Source organism: Centroberyx gerrardi, chromosome 22, assembly GCF_048128805.1.
Source record: "Centroberyx gerrardi isolate f3 chromosome 22, fCenGer3.hap1.cur.20231027, whole genome shotgun sequence".
In the NCBI taxonomy this organism is placed as follows: Eukaryota; Metazoa; Chordata; class Actinopteri; order Beryciformes; family Berycidae; genus Centroberyx; species Centroberyx gerrardi.
In genome coordinates, this window is record NC_136018.1 from 19,573,526 (window position 1) to 19,593,391 (window position 19,866).

At 42.7% G+C, this 19,866-nt stretch overlaps 1 protein-coding gene across 1 annotated transcript; it reads right to left on the reverse strand.

The window, feature by feature from the left end:
* Positions 1-3,032: 3,032 nt before the first annotated feature.
* On the reverse strand, positions 3,033-19,418 carry LOC139918774 (uncharacterized). The gene is made up of 6 exons (XM_078291272.1): positions 19,378-19,418; positions 15,669-15,719; positions 15,295-15,386; positions 14,996-15,176; positions 10,758-10,803; positions 3,033-10,001 (listed from the first exon to the last, which is right to left on the reverse strand). The coding sequence occupies exon 6, from the start codon at positions 9,690-9,692 to the stop codon at positions 4,230-4,232; it is 5,463 nt and encodes a 1,820-aa protein (XP_078147398.1). The 5' UTR covers positions 9,693-10,001; positions 10,758-10,803; positions 14,996-15,176; positions 15,295-15,386; positions 15,669-15,719; positions 19,378-19,418; the 3' UTR covers positions 3,033-4,229.
* Between the last annotated feature and the right edge of the window lie 448 nt (positions 19,419-19,866).

Genomic DNA, 19,866 nt, shown 5'->3' on the forward strand with positions numbered 1-19,866 from the left:
AATCTGTGGAAATAAATGTCAAGATCAATAATAAATGAATGTAAAAAATAGTTAAAAGCATGGAAAAGAAAAAAGAGGCAGGTATACATGATTGTAAGGTCAACATGTTTTTCACAGTTTTTGCCAGACCAAATATCTCATGCAAAATAAAGCTTATTAATTGTTTTGTATATCTGCTGTTACTCATTTATTCATTGTCATTCACTGTTGCTGACTGAACTTGTGGAAGTCGTCCGGCAGTAGGCAGTGTGGTCTAATATCTCATCAAAAAGCCCATGAGGCTGACATAAACTCAGCTACCACTAGATGGTAAAAGAGTTCCACTGACAAGGATTTTTAAAATATATATTTTACAGATTTTCACAAAACGAAACAAAACAAAAATGACAAAATAACAGCGCACAAACATTCAAGTTTAAAATTAAGGATTTTTTTTAATTGAGAAAAAAGTGCATCACAATTATAGAAAATTCACCAGCAAGAAGTGCATAAATGTTCACCACAATAATAAGGAAAAAACTGCAGGAATATAAATAAAACACAGAAAAATAAAAATATGTTTAAATTATTATTTAGTAATGAGTATTTCGCTATAGGATAAAATTGTCATCTTTAGTCCCACAAAAGGAGCACAAATCATCAATATAACAGTTTTGGGAGACCATTAAGTTCTAACGTGTGTTTCAGGGGAGGCTCTCTTTCACTAATTTGGCAAATAAACAAATATAATATATAGAATATTCAAGTTAAAATGTGTTGAGAATGATGAGGTTCAGACATTGTCTACAACTTGCTGAAGACCAATTTTTGGCTTCAGGGCAGCAGGTTTGTTAGAAAGGCTGTCCTGTAATCAGAAGGTCTGGAGTGTGGGAGCTTTATTGCCTGGTGCTAAGGCAGCCACAATAAGCCACCATATATACAGTGTATATATATATATATATATATATGTATGTCTTGTAAAAGTGCATTTCAACCCATAGCAGTGGCACAGTTGCACATAAATGTCCTGTACTTGTCATATACTGTATATAGGGCTATCAAAAAACACAAAAATGACCAATTTTACGCTTTTATTTTGAAGGCAAAAACACCCAACTTATTGCTTCATTTTATAATTACTATGAGAATATCCATGATTATGAATGTGCTTTCAATGGGTGTCCAAAGCAGTTATTCTAGTTCGGTGAGGCCTTTTTTCCACTTTAAACAATTACCCCAGAAAAAGCCCTGGCACACACACACACACACACACACACCCTCACACAAAACCACAACCACCCCAGGCTGTGTGATGCCACCATCGCCATGCCCAGTGATGCAACTCCCCATGGGAAAGAAAAGCCATGCAGACGCTGTTAGTGGTTGGTGAAAGTAAATGGCATGCTGTTTTCTGCATTTGTAACTTTCTCACTGCAGACCTTCCACCTCTCTCTATGGAGACAACCTCAGATTACCAAACACATCTAGCAGACAGAGAGCACAGTGCAGAGGAAGGACCCAAATGGTGTAAATTAACTTTTTTAATGCAAGCTGCCTATTTCTAACAACTTCAGAATGAGTTTAATACAAATTTCAGCCTATTATGTAATTACAAATTATGCAATCATAATCAGAAACCACCCATAGAGGTTCAACTCCATGAAAAAAAGTTTTTATGTAATTCAGGAGCATGCAGGCTTGTTTGAGCATGTTCACAAAAAACCTTCTTGCTTTATTGCAATCCTTAAAGGCATATTTCATTATATTTTTGAAATGTGGATTTGTTATACATTTGACCAAAAAAACAAACCACCTTATGAAGTACTGATTTTACAAGAGAAAATAAACACATTAGTGTGCTGTACCTGTTGCAGCATACAAGTCAATGACATTCTGCAGCACACTGCTAAAAGACCAAACAAATGGCTTATCATGTCAAGTGACAGCCCTTAAATATGTACAAAGAGCAAAGAGCACACATAATCTCTCTCTGTCTGTGTCTCTTATCAGTCACACAGACTTGGCTTTGTGCCATCCAGATGACGACCTGTCAGTAGAACAAGTCATTACTCTGAGAACAGAGGGTGAGCTGGAGCTACAAGTTGTCCCACTGCAGTGTGATCAGCGCTGCAGTTTCCCCAAGATGACGAAGGGGATGGACAAACTGATTCACAGCCAGCGCTCAGAGAACTATGTGACACTACAGTATGTGAACCAGTCATGCCTTTCCCAGATGATGTTATGGTTAACATTATATGCCAGATTGTTCTGTGTCAGTGTGAATTTCATTTCGTTTTTCAAAACAACCCTCCTCGGTCTTACACCATCTTGTTTGGTTCTCACAGAAATACCAAGCTGCAATGTTTGTGATACAAACCAATAACCCCCAATAAATGTAAACTTCCCCTTTTTCTGTTTTTTCCCATCCCATGCAAGGGCAAAAAGTACACTGCAAACTGAAAACTCCAACATTTTCATGTGGCACAAGATGTCATTTCTAAAAGTCGTTGGAACATAATCTTACATGTAGTAACCAACCTTTTACAACTCTATCCACCCAATCTAATGGATGTATTATCTAATCACCACAAGTTAATTCGTGGCCACAGTTGAGAACACAAGGGAAACACCCAGTTGAATAATGTGGAACAGTTGAACAGCCCCACCTATAGCAGGCTCTGTTGAAAGTAGATAGCATCCAACAAGGCTTTGTGATTGATATTGTCCTCATTGCAGAGACTGGAATGTAGGCTGAGTCGCCTGCTCTTGTGCTGTTCATGGCAATGCTCGACATGTCTCTAGACTAATTATGACATGCAAATACTGTGGTGGGAACCATTGCAATAAAATGACATAATGGGAAATCATGTTGGTTAAGACAGTCTAAGTAGAAGGTATTGTAACCAATATAAATGCTGACTATTCATTTAAAACATTTGGTAGTTAGCGGGTTGGTTATGCCGGCTGGTTGCAGGAATCCTTCTAGACAAACAAACAAAAACTCATTTTAAATAAAACTTGTTCCATAATACACAGGTTCTGTGATAGAAATATTTAGTAAAAAATAGATACTTTATTAGGAATTTATATAGTTACTGTGCAAATATTTAGGCGAGCAAATAAGATCAGGCACTACAGAGGGCACTTTTAAATGTAAATGCATACTTACAGAACAATTTCTTGTTAAAGTCCATAATTTCATCTGAACATACATCAAACTTTTTAAAAGCAACATTATGGCCGTTAAAAAAGCAGCTAAGAAAATAATTTGCATCTGCTTATTTTTGCTTACAACACTTGAACAAAATTCATTACAATCTTCAACCATGCAAAGACAGAGATGATGAAATATCAACATGATAGAACATTTATCCATATTATTCCTCCATTATTTCTCCAAGTATCATATTACCACAGCACTTATTGATAAGCAGCAAGGTAAAATGCAACCCTACTCTAAATATAAAGCCTTATGACAAAAACTTAACCTTAATCTGTCACCAAAGCATGGATTAGTATCCTTTGATCATGAAAAACAACTAGCTTAACATAAATCCCTCACTAATACCATGCATTTGTCCAGACCATGAGTATTGAACGATGATTATTGAGTATATCTGACAAAGCCTGTGCTCATTTGATGCCTTTCTGATGTAAAAGCAACTGCCACATTTGAAAAGCATATCATGCAAGCCAACCAATCCCTTATAAGTGTGATCGCATTATCATGAAGCACAATCACTTGACAGTGACAAAGATGTGAACCTGTTACACGGTGGTGTCCCTACTGGTGTTCAGTTTCTAATTCAGTATCTAACAGTGATCCTTTTCAGCTGCTCTCTCCTTTCCTGCAGTGCATCTGAAGGTAGGAGAAAGGAGAGGAGGCCTTTTCAGATGGTTCAGTTTCATCTGTTGTTAGGTACACCATGGCCCTTGGTGCTTTGAAAAGGAAATTATGAATATGAAGAGTAGAGATGGAGATGAAAGAAAATCAGTGCACTAATTTATGTTTAACATTTGCTTTCAGCTCTAACTCCTTGAGCGTCATGTTCTTTCTGTCGTCTCCATTGTCCATGCTATAGTGACTTCAGCAATCCTTTGTTGAGAACGACAGAGAAAAGAAAGAAGCAGAGGATTTTTTCCTCGCAAGGCTGCATTTCCTTGTCATGTCCCTCTCTTTCTCTTTCTGGATAATATTACAGCTTAGGACTACAGAAAAAGAAGCGCCAAGACGAATTCCTCTCCCACTTTCACAATTCGGTCTCTTTTTCATCACCTCCAGTTTCCAGGTAATATTCATCATCTGTGGTCGTATCCGAGCTGCTGTCTGAGGACTCCTCGAAGGCACTCAGGCTGGACACATAACCTTTGGAGGGCAAATGCCCTCTCGGGGACTGGCTGCCCTGTGATGCTCCTGGTGAGCTGGGGGACGAAGGGGAGGAAAGACTGGGAGGTTTGGAGATGCGCCTGGATGTTGGTGACAGGGGAGGGGATGGGGGAGGGGTTGGAGGACCCTCTGTATCCCACACAAAGTGATAGGTGTCCAGGTTCGGGCTCCAGAGGCGGCCCGGCTTTGTGGTTGTGGTAGTTACAGGTGGAGGAGCGGTGACCTCTGAACTCCGATTTGCCAAGCATCTGGTCAGAGATCGAGGAAGGGATCTGGATCTCATTTTACCTGGATCACTTGGGACAGATGACAATCGATCACCACCAGTGGTTCGATAATCATATTTTGATGTTTGATCACTTCTGACTGACCACTGATCCAGGCCCATGCCACTACTGCTGGGTGAATGTCCTCCAAAAGTCACTGCAGGGTCAGAAAGGTCGCTCACACTCATGAACCGGGATCCGGTGGAGATGCGTCCAGGTCCCGAGGGTCGGCTGGAGAGCACCGAACTCACAGAAAAGGACCTCCTGGCCTCAATGCCATACTTTATGTCTGCACATGAGGAGTAGGATGCCAGACGTTCCTTGTCCTGACACTGGCCTCCACTTGAAGGAGCTGTGGACGCCCGGCTCCTTGTTGAATCCACCAGGCTGATCCCCTCTCCCTGCTCACAGGAACAGGTGGACTCTCCCCGACGCTGCGGCTTTGGGCTGTAGAAGACGCTGTCTTCTGTAGCATCAGCTGTGGGGAATGGGGAGACAGGGGACAGAGAGGAGAAAGGGGAGAAGGGGCTCCTGGGGCTGGGTGTGGACTTGCTGCATTGAGTGGTAGAGTGGTTAGGACTCCAGGATTGTTGCCTCGCAGGGCTGGGATCTCTATGAGAGGGAGATCGGTTTGTTGGTTTATAATCTGCCCTGTCGTCTTTGTAAAAGTCAAACTGGTGCCTTGTTGGTCTGCAGCTTGTCAAATGAGCCTGGATTTTACTTTCAGAGTCCTGTTCTTTTGCAAAAACACTTTTATCCTTTTGAAAACCCTCAAACACAGAGTGCTTGTTTTGGTCACTATTTATGGTTGTTTTGTCTGACCAAATGGAGAATTGATCTCGTGCCATCCTGTTTCCTACAGCCAAGGGTGGTGTAAGAGTGTATCTATTTTCTGTCCATCTATCCCTCTCCTGTATTCCTGTGTCGCTGTCCCTCCCCACCTCCCCTTTCTCCCTCTCTTTCTCCTCCTCTACGGTTTTGTTACTCTCAACAGTGCTATCACTGACGTCGCTGATGTCGCTTGATCCGCTAACAGAGGGTGTCTGGGAGGGTCGCTTCCATCTCCATGAAAACAAGAGATCGTCATCAGAACGTCTACCGCTGAATGTCTGTCTCAGCTTGCTTAGGACCTGGTCCACTTTGTTACCGCTCTTGTTGGCCCTTTCTGTCTCTGGCCGTGCTTTATCTGGTGAAAATGGTGTCTCTTTATTAGCATGTAAACTAGAATTTGGTGTGCTGACACTTTTCTTCAATGCAAAAAGGCCTCTCCTTGGGCTTTGAGAAGGAGGGATTTCATTCTTACTCTCCAATGAAAAAAATCTGCTTTTACCGATAACACTCTCCTTCATTCTTCTATTACTGCACCCATCATCAGCCCGTGCAGTGGAAGGGCACTGATTCTCCTTCGAGCTGCTTCCATTGGAGCTCTGATTTGACTGACATTGTGGATTACCTATGACTTTCCTACTTTGAGTTATGTATGGCTGTCTGCTGAACTTGGTCTCCACAGACACATGTGTGTTTGCGGTATGCTGCATCAAAGGTTTAGGTGTGCCGTCTAAAGCATTTGTGGAATCTGCTGTAGAAATGTTGTAAACAAGTGTTTCAATTACATTGACACACGTTGAGGGAGAGCCGAGTGCCTTATCAGCCTGTAGCAGCGGTGGCTGTGAGCTGATATCAACTCTGTTGTTGACAAGTGACATCTGCCCATTCTGGCCATCTTGGCCGCTGTGCTTGCAGTGATTATTGTTGGCATGATCAGTTTCTGAAACAACAAACTTTGAACTCTCCTGCAAGCCAGTCCTCTTTTGGAAATGGGGGGATAGGGGCTGGGGTGAGTTGATGGGGGACAAAGGGAGTTTGGATTTGGATGAGGTTATGTGGTCAGGACGTAAGGAAAGGGGTACGGTATAAATTGACTTGGAGGGTAAGGAAGTCTGTTGGAAGAGAGTTGACGTGGGTGCTATATTCTTAGCTTCTCCCTGTGTTGACCGTGTAGACTTGAGGGTGGAGTAAGGTGTGGAGCTATAACGAAGTTTATAGCCACTTGAAAAGTCAGGAGGGAGGGAGAGAGGAGCAGCAGAACGACAATGGTCTGGGCTTACCTCCTCTGACAGCTTCCTCTCATGTCTGGGTGAGGTTGAGTCCCTTCCTCCATGGTCAAAGCTGAACTGCGAGGGGCTGTCTATGGCTCTTGTATGAGCTCTTCCTCCCTCTCTGGATGCTTGATCAGCAGAATCGGATGATAAAACCCCCTGATGCTTCCCTCCTCTCCACACCTGTATGGTGGAGGTCTTGGGGATAGGGGAGCAGAGAGGAGATGTAGTTCCGGTGGGACTGCCTAATCTTAAGAAGGAGAAGATGGAGGGATACACTACGCTCCCTGGAGTCCTGGAGGGGGATATGGGGCTTGTTGGGGTCTGAGGTGGCTCTGACCTCTGCGCCATTGTGGCCTCAGAGCGCTGCAGATCTACTGAGTCCTGCCATGTTACTCGTCTCACCCTCCTCCCCTCCACCCGAGGAAGCTGTTTCTTTGGGGTGAGGTCCAGGCTGCCGGAGAACGTCCTCTCTACCTGGCGGAGGGAGGTTTCTGGGGAGACAGGGCGGGTAAAGGTGGGGGTGGCAGGGGGGGTTAGAAGAGAGGAGGAGGTGACAGTAGTGGCAGAAGATGTAAGGGCAGGAGTGATGGGGGGAGTAAGGAGGGATGGGATGGTGGGGGTTGTGGGAGCAGGACGGCTTGAAAGGGTAGTAGCAGAGGTGGTGGGGCTGGTGGAACTGGTGGATACAGCGCTATAGTTTGTTTTAGGTGGAAGCATAACGTGGGATGTGGGAACAAGGGTGGATATAGTTTTAGGGTGGAGAGACTTGGGGATGGAGGCGTAGCTTCTTTCAAAGCCAAGAGGTGTGGCAGTGGCTGTCTTGGTAAATTTAGTGGATAGTGGATGGGGTACAGAGCCAGTGTGTGATACAGAGGGAATACTGGTCTGAGAAGAAACTGATTGGGTGTTGGAGGAGGAACTAGCTTTAGTGTTTGAGCTGGGGAGGGGACCAGAGACAACTTTAAGGGAAAGAGCTTGACTGTTTAGAGCGTTGGTGGCATCTTGGGAAAGTGATTGCTTGGTAAAAGTGACAGATTTTTCTGTCTGTTTTTCAGCTTGATCAGTGCAGGAGGTAGTTTTAGACAATTTTACATTAGTAGTGGTGGGACTACTTGTGGATGGAGGGATGAATAGAGCTGGGGAGGGTTTGGTGTTAGCAGTGAGATCATTTTTCTCTGATGTGCCCTGACTAGTGCTAAGAGAAGAATTCAATTTTAGTTGACTCTTAGTGTCTTGATCCATGGCCTTGCTGCTATCCAACGAGAGGGGGTATAACTTATAAGAATCTCTGAAGCTGTGAGGAGTGGTAGGGGTGTTGTTGTTGGTTTTGGTTGTGTAATGAAGATTTTTGTAGTTGTTGGTGCTCTCAGTGGATGTGTTTGGGCTCTTAGGATTAAGCGAAGTGAGTTGTAATTCAGTTACATTTGCTTTAAATGAACTATTGCTTACATCAGGCTTGCTGAGATCTTTAGGATGACTCAGTGTTGTTTGCCCTGCAGCGCTGCTAAATTTAGAACTAGATGAAACACTGGGCAAACTATGGGGCTTTTGTGGTTCTCTGTCATTCAAATTGGTGCCATGTTGCTGTTTGAAAAGCCTATCCGATTCCTGGTCAGGTGTATCCTCAGCATTGCTTCGTCTGAGGATGTGAGCTCCTCCCTGTGTCTTCAGAACAATGTTCAGGTTACCTTTGTAAGCTGACTCTGCTGTGTTATTGTTGTCTCTGTTATTGGGGATTTGGCTGCTAAATCTTTTGTTGTCAATAGGACTTCGGGAGGCCAAGTCACTATTATTGTTGCAGGGTGTAACTAAGGGTGTGCTTGTCTCGTTTTTGTTTTTGATGTTGGTGGTATCATTGAGGCTAAGAGGGGAAGTGCCTTCCTGGGTAACTTGTTTCCACCAGGAAGTGGATGTCAGGGTGGTCCTTCTGGGGAGGGACTGGCTTTTTAGGAAGGCATAGCGGTCATATGGGGAAAGTCTAGGTGGAGAGAGTGAGCTCTCTGACATATGATCTGTTCTTTTGTCTGAGCCTTTGTAGTTCTGTTGCCTCTCTGATAGTCCTCTAGTTAGAAATGTCTGTTTGGGACATGAAAGAGTAGTTTGGGTTCTTGTTGTCTGTGATAGTTGAGAAAAGGGTGCGTCCCCTGAGTCTTTGTTTTTGGGTGATGCAGGAAAGAGGGGTGTTTTAGATAAGTCTCCTTCTCTGTGATTGGGGAAGGATGGGGAAAGGATAGGGCCAGTTTCAGTTGTCCTGTAAGAGATGGATGATGAATAGGGGAGGGACGTCAACCTCTCTTGCTCATTGTTATTGAGTAAGGTTGGAGAGAGGTGTGGTGTGAAAAACTCTGCAGCTCTATCACTGGTTGAACTGGTCACAGACAGAGGGTTTGTCTCAGAGAGGGAGCTCCTCCAACTGGAGTTGAGTCCTCTTAAAGAGAACAGGCGACTGCTGGTTGTTGGTTTGGAGCTTGAATGTGACAGTTCTCCTTGATGACTGGCCTGTGGCATCCTCCCTTGTCCATTTAGGTCAAGGGAGAGGGGAGGTGCAGTCATGGCTACAGGGCTGAAAGCACCCCCATCAGTTTTTCTGTTGTCTAGCCTATCTGAGTTTACGTCCAAAGAAACAGACTGAACAACTTTCCTCTTGGATTCGTAGTCCAGATTTAGGCTTGGGGGACCACTTTTAGTTGACCAGCCTACTATGTTCCTCCCGGTACCCAGAAATGAAGCTCTCAACTGGGCTTGGGATACATCTCTCAACCCCCTCTCCCCACCATGCTGGCTCTGGGTTTCCAGAAACTGTTCATGTGGAGAGTTTGCCTCGGTGTTTGGACCATATGTCACATCTTGTGAATTCCCTTGGACTTCCAAATCGCCGGTAGCCACGCCCCTCTTGGTCCGTCGGAGTCGGCTGTTCCAGTTTGGGGCAAGAACTGATACCATGGTGGAAGACAACATGGCTACAGTGGGGTCAGATAGTTCCACAAGATGGTTTTGGTTCTCAAGCCTTGTAAAGTCCTTTATATCTTCCTCTGACTCAACTGATCCAAAGCCAGTCCTTCTTGGTTGTGACCCATGTGGAACTGTATGCAAGCCATTATACTCATATGGTTGCAGCTCACCATTTGAGAAACTGTGAGTTAGACCTGAGGTAGGCGTGGTCTCTAGCCCATTGCAAATAGGGGCGATAGCCGATGCCTTCCCTGATGATGGCAAGTCACTGGCTGCCTCTACAGAAGTGTCTGGTGGTGATGTTCTTCCATTCACCTGTCAAGAGATGAAGCATTACTAGAGATAGCCTTAAGTTGGATAATATTTGGACTGTAATGTAATGTGTCCCAAATTATTATAAACCAAAATATGGAACTCTCAAATCATTCATATGACCACATAATATGCCAGACTAGTTTATTACATTGTAACCACAGCTATGTCTAGCTTTTATTATTCATTTAAGCCTAACACATTTCATATGGCAACTTGAGGTTATCACATCACAACAATGCAAATGCACAGTAAGGTAAACCGCTTAGTGGTTTTTAAATATGTGACAGTGGCCTTGTACTTGAAATGCAAATGATGTGCTGGCATTGAAGTCAGAACTTTGCTAGAGCTCCTGTTCCCATGGTTTAGTTATTTAAAAGATTCAGGCCTTGACAAACAGGTTATTTTGAAAGACGTGAGAGAGATTTCCAAGGAGACACAAAACACACACACCCTGTCCCTACAAACTCTTAAAACGGTAATTGAGCCCAGATGTTTTCAAGATTACACAATTGTCACAGTGGTATTGATTATGTTAGAATGTTTTACAGAGGACTATACAAGGAAACATAGACACTGAATGGCTTTGAACAATGTTCTGCTTCATGTTGGGTCAGAATGATTGGATGGGAATATTTTGGACTGGGAAGGAAAGGTGTTATTTAGGATTTGCTCTTCTACATCAGATTCGAGATTGGAATGATTATAGCACCAGCTGTAAAACATTTGGAGAAATGTCACATTCCTAGTGATGCTTACCTGTGAGCGCCTCTCCCCAGACTCACTCCTTAGCGGTCTAGTCAAACTGGTAGAGCAGGAGGGAGAGGAGACAAAAGAAACCATTAGACATGATAGTTAAGTTCACATAAATCACTTGTGAACATGTGAACTCTACAGGAGGCCTATATGCATTGTTATTGTTATTGTTGTTATGCTGACTTAAGATATGCCTTGTGACAGCAATATTCACTAAGGTTAGACCGATATATCAGGTTGTTGATACAATCAGCCGACATTGGCCTTTTATTAAAAATTGGATAATGGTCAGTTAGTCAGCCACCTCCAATATGATGGATAAGTTGCAGTTTGTTTGATAAAACATTTATTGTATAATTGAGTATGCATGAATGTTATGATTATGATGATTATTATTATCATCTTGCGGTGTCTGAGGTTTGAGCAACCTGCCAAGAATACAATCTTGTGGGCAACACTGAATAATTGAATTTTTTTGGAATGAACATGGTCAAATTTAAAGTCTTTAAATAGAAAAGTCCTTAAATATCAGCAGCTTCAATCCAACAATAACCCTAATATAAACAGTAATATTTGGCCACAGTGTGCGCCTTGGAAAGGAAGCCAGTAAAGGAATATACATGACAAAATTCATAATTATATCACATGTAAGTTTTGTTTTTGTTGTACTGTATGTGATTGTGTCTTTTGCCAAGATTTACCTCATGGACCATTCACTTGTTGTTGGGAGGAGAGGAGAATGGGGATGTGATACTGATTTGGCTGATTTGGCTTACTATATATGGGTAGGAGACCAACCAGCTTAGAGGAGTGTAATATAAAAATAGAAGAAGGCTAAACAGGGTGTTAAAATAAAAGGTTTCAGCATTGTTGAGATAATACAATACATTCTAATTTGTTCTCAGAAAAATCACATTTCATAGGCACACACCCACTTCCTCTTTCTCTCGTACTGTAATGTTTTGGCCAGAAACATTAGAGGTATTTGATGTCTAACATTTGCCACAGCAATGCTGATCAACAGGTAGGACAGCATTCCTCTCTCTCCTTTCTGTCCTTCTGTCCCTCTCGCTTTTCTCCTTACTACTCAGTTTTACATGTCCTCTCTGTTGGAGTTCACTAAATCATATATCCTTATAGCATATGCTTTTAAAGGCAGTTACATTGTATCTTTATGTTTGTTATGACATTATAAGACATGTAACACACATGCACATACACACCCAGGAACACACACACACATATACACACTGGTACAACATGTCTATATAAGGTCATGTTGGATGGTGTGAAGTGACTGCAAGTGACTGGCAGACAGTGTAAAGGGTGTGTGCTCTCTGACACCAATGCAGACACTAATCAATGACCTCTATTGATAGGACTACTGTAATCTCTGACGCACATTGCATGCACACATAGGCATGCAAATGTACACATGCTCATGGGAAACTGTGGTAATGTCCATACTTAGAATAGCACAAGCTCACATACATACTATGCACACTATACAAAATCTCAAAAGCAGTTTCTACAACAACATTTCTTGGGATTTTATCTCAAGAAAAAATCGTAAAAACTTCCCCAGAAAACTAAGGCAGCACCTCACCTTAAATAACACCACCGCTCTCTTGCCTTACTTACTTGCGGCATTACCATTACTGAAGCAAATCAATCAGCAGGTTAATGATTTGCAAAAGCTTGTGATACGACACATTACCTGGCAGTACTTGAATAGTCAGTTATATTTGCTGAAAATTCAAAAATACATTTAAGGTAATTTTATTATCTTAAGCTGTCTAATCACCAAATGAAAATGAAGCAAACCAAGGACATGGTAGTTGATTTCCGTCAGACTCATCCACCTCAACCCAGTACTATCAAGGGTCAGACTGGAGAGAGCTGACATCTATAAATACCTGGAGACAATGACTGACAATAAGCTGAACTTTGACATCAACACAGAGAACATCTGTCAGAAGGGGCAATCACAGCTATTATTCTTACGTAAACTTCCAGGTTGCCAGAGAATTATGTATCTTTTATTGAGTCCATTCTTACTTTTTCATTCATCTGCTGGTATGGAAAAAAAAATCAGGCTCAAATAGAAGGCAATCAGTAGAGCACAAACCTCCAACAACACTGAACAATTCTCCAACTTCGGAGATGGTTTATGTTTGTTTATCATTTGTCTTCCGCGTTTGATTTTCAGAAAAAGATGCCTGACGTTCCCACCAGCACATGAACGCAGCAGTTATGGCTAAAAAACGATAATTTTCTAATGCCGGAAATCCCACATCCAGATCACCACCAAAATTCAATCAACTGATCCTTGGTCTAAGGGCCATCTGTCCATCAAATTTCATCTAAATCCATTTGTTACTTTTTGAGATATCTTGCTAACAAACAGACAGAGAGGGGTGACAACAGAACCTCCTTCCAACTTTGTTAGAGGAGATAATAATATGGTGAAAGCAATCTCATAGGGCAACAGCAAGCTTCCCTCTCTGACTTGTCTCACAATCACGTTTCCAATAGAGCCAGATCCATTCTCTCTATCAGAGACCATACTTTCCAGTTACTACAGGCTGTTGCTATAGACTCACCAGAATTAACACCAAATCCAAGTGCTGTGCTGAATTCTAGACTTGAATAGCCAGTTTGTAATCTTTTTGTATCGGCTATTGTGTTTTTTACATTGCACTTTATTTAAACATTTGTCCTGTTTTATTTCTTCAAGGTTAGGTTACAATGCATGTATTGTCATGCATGTATTGTTATTTTGAGTGCCTGTTTATGCCTGACTGCACAACAATTTCCTCTTTGTGAGATAGTAAAGATTACCTTGACCTTGGGAAAGAGTGAGAGAGTTGCACGCCTTCTCAAAAACTCTCATATCAAGGATTTTAAGGAACCTGAGCATGACAATTTCAGTTAAGTAACATGAGTTGGATAAAACAGATTTAATTTATTTTTGACTCCTTCTGATCTCTGTCTTAATCTATTCTCACAAAGCTGCAGGACACAGCGTGGATTGAAGGAGGTAACGTATACTTAGCTGTATGAACCCTTCATCTTTCTATACTGGACTCCAGGGCACGGTGTGTGAAGTTAAGATCCACCCACACTGTCAACACACACACACACACACACTAACACTAACACACAGGCAAACACCCTCACATCTGACCTACACTCAATGGACACTTTACTAAGTACACCTCCCTGATAATGCAATCAGCTTGCTCCTCCAGACAGTGAGTTAAGTGACTGTGACTCAGTATATAAAGAATGCAGGTTGAGAGGTTCAGTTACTGTTTGACTAAATGTTACAATGGGCAAGACGGCTTTGAATGTGGTAGGATCCTCAATGCCAGATGTGCCTGTTCCAGCATCTCAGAAACAGCTGTCCTCCTGGGATTTTCAACACTACGGTGTCAACAGTTTATTGAGAATGGTGCAATAACCAAAACAGATCCAGCCAGAGAAAACGCCTCATTGATGAGAGAGATCAGAGGAAAATGACAAGAGTCATTCAAGCTAACAGGTGGGCCATAAATATGTAAATAACAGTGATGTGCAGAAGGGAATCTCAGAACATACAACTGGTCAAACCTTGAAGTGAATAGACTAAAACAGCAGAAGACCATGCTGGGGTCCTCTCCTGACAGATAAGAACAAGACGATGAAGCTACAGTGGACACATTCTCACCAAAACTGGACGATTGAGCGGTATGACGACATGCAACATGCTGATGGCAGGGTGAGAATTTGGCGTCAACAACATGAATCCATGGATCCATCCTGCCTGCTATAAACAGTACAGGCTAGTGGTGGAGGTGTAATGGCGTGGAGAATGTTTTCTTGGCTCACATTAGGCCTCTAAATACCAACGGAGCATCATTTGAACGCCACAGCGAAGCTAAACATTGTTGCTGACCAGATCATCTTTTCATGGCAACAGTTTACCCTTTTTCAAATGGAAACTTCCAGCAGGACAATGCACCATGTCACGAAGCACACATCGTCTCAAGATGGTTCCAGGATCACGATGGTGACTTTCGGTGAGATTAGAGACCTTTGGGATGAGGTGGAATAGGATGTTCGAGTCAGCATGGACCAAGATGCCTGTTGAATGTTTCCAGCACCTTTTTCAATCCAGGCCTCGAAGAATTGAAGTTGTTCTGGAGGCAAAAGCGGGTCCCACCTGGTACTAGCTAGGAGTACCTAATAAATTGTCTCACCTGTGTGGACAGGGGTCCGGTTTCTTCTTGGGTTTTAGTTCAGCAGAGCCTGGCTTCCTGGAAAGTCTGAAGGAGAGGGAGGAGGTGAATCTCGTCCCAATAGGCCTCCAGGTCTGAACCTTCGGATCACCGCAACCAGGAACCTCCTCCTCTGTGGGTCTATCTGCTCCAAATATTAGCTCTGGAATAGATTTAGAATAATCGTTATTAACCCTAAAAGTGCCTCAAAAGTTGTGAGCAGCATAGTGCTTCTGCTGTGTGTGTGTGTGTGTGTGTGTGTGTGTGTGTGTCGGTTTCACCTGTGTGTGTTTGCTGAGAGTGCTGCCCAGTCTGGGTTCCATAATGATTCTCCTCCTCGAACCCTCCATCAAAGGTCTCATCTTGCTGTTTTCTAGAAAACACCAAAACCCAAAATATGAATAACAAGCATATAAGTGGATGTAAATTGTCTTGTTTTACTCTTCACTAGCTCTCGACAGATGAAAAGAAAGAAAGGAAGAAAGTTCCACAGAGCAGAAGTTATTCTTCTTGTTACCTCGCATAGCTCATCTGAGTAATTTTCAACAGTGTGTATTTATATAGTCTTCATTTTGCAATCTCTCTTGACGCTCTCTACTCCAATTCCTACAGTGTTTAAAAAGGCAGAGGACCAAGATCAATGCAGAGGGTTCACCTGAGGAAAATAAAGTAACCACGCTTCCTCCGTGTTATCAGTTCACCAGAGCTGGACAGATAAGAAACATTTGATTACATAACAGTTCGGCTCTGCTCGCTCCACACTTTCTCTTACGACCGGGAATAGAGCGTACACACCCACACACACACACACTCATAAAAGCATGTGCACGCACACTCGCTGATGTAACCCAAACGCTGAACCCACACTAGTGTCCCACCTGCCAAGCAAGATGATGACACCTGAACACAGATTAGTCAGTTATCTAGTGGATGTACAACCTTTGTTTCGTTAAACACAACAAATCAAATAACTGAACAATTATCTGTTACAGATCCATCTAGTTAGCTGCTTATATGCAGGATCCAATGGCTTGAGTTACTTGCAATGCGTCATGTGATCACAGTGAGGCATCTTGATTTTTTATCTCTCCCTCTTTCCTAAGAGCAAGGACCAACACACACACAGAGCTCTGACTCTCCCTATCCACCTTGCCTTCAGGGCCGACTCATTGGCCTCATTACAGCGTAATCTCTGTTATTATGAAAGCCTAACATGACATGACATGAGAGACACAGAGAGAGAGAAAGAGAGAGAGAAAGAGAGAGAGATATTCATCTTCTTAAACTACTTCAGTGCCAAATCCAACACACCTTCCATGTGGACGCACTCACTGTTTTTATTGTCCCTACCTCTGCCACAGGCAAGGAAAGAAATCATAACAGATCACATCAACATATCAGCATTAGTGCAGGTAAAACTGAATGCAACCACGTTTGTATAGCTGAACCAACAAGAGACAGATCTATAGCAGTGGATCACCGGTACTAAAAGCTTCAGTTGTTTTGACAGCCTATCCACAAACTGCAACCACATGATCTACTGTGCAGTGATTGGTATGGGTGCCAGTGTATTTGATTTTTTTCCCTGTAGTGTATGCATCTCCATCATGTATAACCCAGACACCTGTGGTCCTGAATATAGTAGCTCTAGCACTACCATGCTTATATATTCACTTCTAACTTGGGCCATCCAAGGGCGTCTGAAAAGTCTGCAATCACAGGGATAAGTAACACCAGAAATATTTTATTGTTGCACTTGTTTCCCCTCACACACACTAATTCAAGGTTTCCACAGTGGCCCTGATGTAAAATTCCACGACTTTTCAAGGACCTCTATGATCTAAAAATATTCTTCCTTCCTGGTTTGTTAGTGTTGTCTTTACCATCTGATGCAATGGATGTGTGAAATAAGTTGTAAAATACATTCGGCTATATTCCTTTAAAGTGGCCCATTCATAAAATGCCCTGTTATTCCCTGACTTCCCCAGAGAATTTATCGAACCTGTCGGAATTCCATGACATTCCAGAAATTCTAGGACCAGTGGGAATGCTAGAGTTCAGGATGGCTGAGTGGTTGAAGGCACCAGGATTTCTGGAAGCGAGTGTTCGAATCCCATTTCTGACAGGCAGTTTCCCTATGATTCCAGGCCATTTGAGCACCCTGTATGAACTCAATGTACTGGACAGCGCTTTGAATAACGGTGTATATTCTACTCTAATAGATTAGATTTTACATATATCTCCTGGGGTGAAAAGTAGCAGAGCAGATATTTAGATTTTGAAAAAATAAATATCCTACTTTTTATTCAACATTTACATCAGTGTTATATACTGCATTTATCTGATGCTTCCTGTTACCAATTGCTGTTTAGACAAAAGGTTTTTGCACAGAGACGATGTGATAGTTCATGAAAGATAGCGTACTTTCAAAGTGTGAGGCAGCCAGCTGTAAAAGGAAGCATCAGAGCCAGTATATGTGGACCAGGACCACTAACCCATTTAACCTCACCATTAGAGGACAATGCATAGTGGCCTGAACGCTGCTAAACACTGAAATAAAATACTCTCAAATGGTATGAACTCTTACTTTTTATCCTTAATTTAATTGAGCAGCAAATCCTTTGTCACATTTGAGTAGAATTTTCATGGCAATACACTACCAAAATAATATGGTAGGAGAATATTTCTACCTTTACATAAGTATTAGTGGTGGAAGACCAACATTAGCTAGTATGAATTAAAGGGTGATGTAACCTGTGAACTGTTATTTAAGTTCCCATTATGAGAGCTTTGGTCTTCAGGCTTTATTCCACAGGCTTAAGTCAGTCAACCAGCACTATACATGTCATTTGGATTACATGGGCTGTGTCTCAGTTTGTTTTGATAGCTTGCCAGGTGATAACTAATTATTATGTTTGAAAGGCTGTGTATGTGTGCTGTACTGCGTATGTCTCACCCAAGCGTGTGTGTATGCTTCACTTGATGTCTGCCTTGCTGTGGGTGTGTGCTCATCTCCGCCAGCTACAGTTACATAACCGGAGAGGCCCTGCCTGAACTAAGTGTGGGTGTGTATTTGACACACACACACAAGCACATGTAATGTGCCAACAACTGCAAATGATTTACACCCTAAACTTCTACACTTACAGTTCACCCATGTAGACCTTAATGACTTTGCAATTAGTACATGGTTGGTGGCAGAAGAAGGTGGCACGGACAAAGTCAGACTTGTTCTCTTGTTGCCACACCTTTAATGTCTGTCAGACTTTCAGGGGATGTGTTTATCTTTTAGCCTATAGTTAGGTATTTGGAGGGGATTAGCAGGAGGATACGCAGATAAATCAACAAAAGAAGAACTCTGGACATGCACAGACAACAGCATACTGTCTCCTTGGAAGTAAGGCCTCTTATATTGTAGGACTAGCTGTGCATGTGTGAGCTTGCCTGCTAAATCACTGGGGCTGAACTGTCCCAAATAAAATACAGCCTCTGATTATGAAGGTTTGCAGTAGCTCATGAGTTATATTACAGTGGTGGTAAAGTGCACAAACGCATACACCTTATACACATGTGGGTTTGGTATGCATGTGTTAGATAGAAACATAATAATGTATAGGCTATCTACGTAAAACAAGCAAGCTTAGCAGGAATGCTCATTCAGTAAGTCCAAAGCTATAATTTTGTTAAAATATTCAACCTGTAGAACTGGTACATTTCTAGCCCCGACGCGTGCCGTGTTACACCAAACCTCATTAAAAATCTGGTAGTTTAATGGTGTCTTGCTTATCAGCAAATGATACATACCGAGCAGAACACGACTTATGACATTTTTTACGAATTGTTAGGAGCCACTCGTCAATTCGCAATAGACTACATGCAGTATACCAAGTAGCACTTATTTCAATAAAATGTCCACTTTTAGACTTAGTTCGCCTGTTGCGCGTTCTTCTGACAGCAAAACCCTGCGTGGTGGGCGGTGCCGAGCACTTTTACCAATTCTAAAAAGTGAAATTCTATGTAAATAAAGCGCTCCTTTATCGATTATCTACATGCCGAATTTACCATAAAAAGGTAACGATTCAAAGTCATGCTCTACGTGGTGTGTGTGTTCAATGACAAGCAAGGCAACATTGAATTTACAGATTTGTAAACGGAGTTTGGCGACGCATTCTCTCCATACAAGAGAAGCTTGTATCGGGTCTAGGAAATCTCCAGCAGGCTAATGGACACCACAAAGTTGTACGCCACAACTCACCAAGTCGATAGCAGGAAAAAATAAATGAAGGGTAAGTTCAAACGGTAGCAGAAAATGAGGCCCAGTCGGTAAAACGTAGTTTCAATACCAGAAAATAACCGTAACGTACCTTGTAGTGCGTGTTGCTCGTGCAGTTCTGACTGTAGTCGACTCTCCTCCTACATCTCTGAGCTCCGACTCTACCGCGTCACTTGTTGACATCCTATTTTAACCGGTTCGGTAACCCTCCGTTAACCAGGGCGGCAAGGGAGGACATCCTAAAAAATGCAGGATGGAATTAGTCTGCACAGTAGTCGGGCCCAGTAGCCATCGCTGCCACTGTCACTGTCGCTGTGTTCGCCTGAAGGCAGGTGAAAGTTCCTCCCGCCCCCTGGCTGGGCCCACAGGTGAGCTGCGGGACTTCCAGGACTGGCCATGCCATCACCGGCCGCGTCCCATTCCAAAGATTCTTCCCTTTGCCTTGCTCCCTACTCGGGACCCTGTTCACTTACCTGATTGCACTGTGTCCTGACAGACAACATGACGAGCTATGGGACCCCCTGCATAGTGGTCATCATGGTCTTCCTCTCTTGGAAAATTTCAGGCACAATTCATAGGC

Excerpts from the sequence above, each read along its gene's own strand:
- LOC139918774 (XM_078291272.1), bottom strand. The coding sequence starts at position 9,692 with ATGTTGTCTTCCACCATGGTATCAGTTCTTGCCCCAAACTGGAACAGC.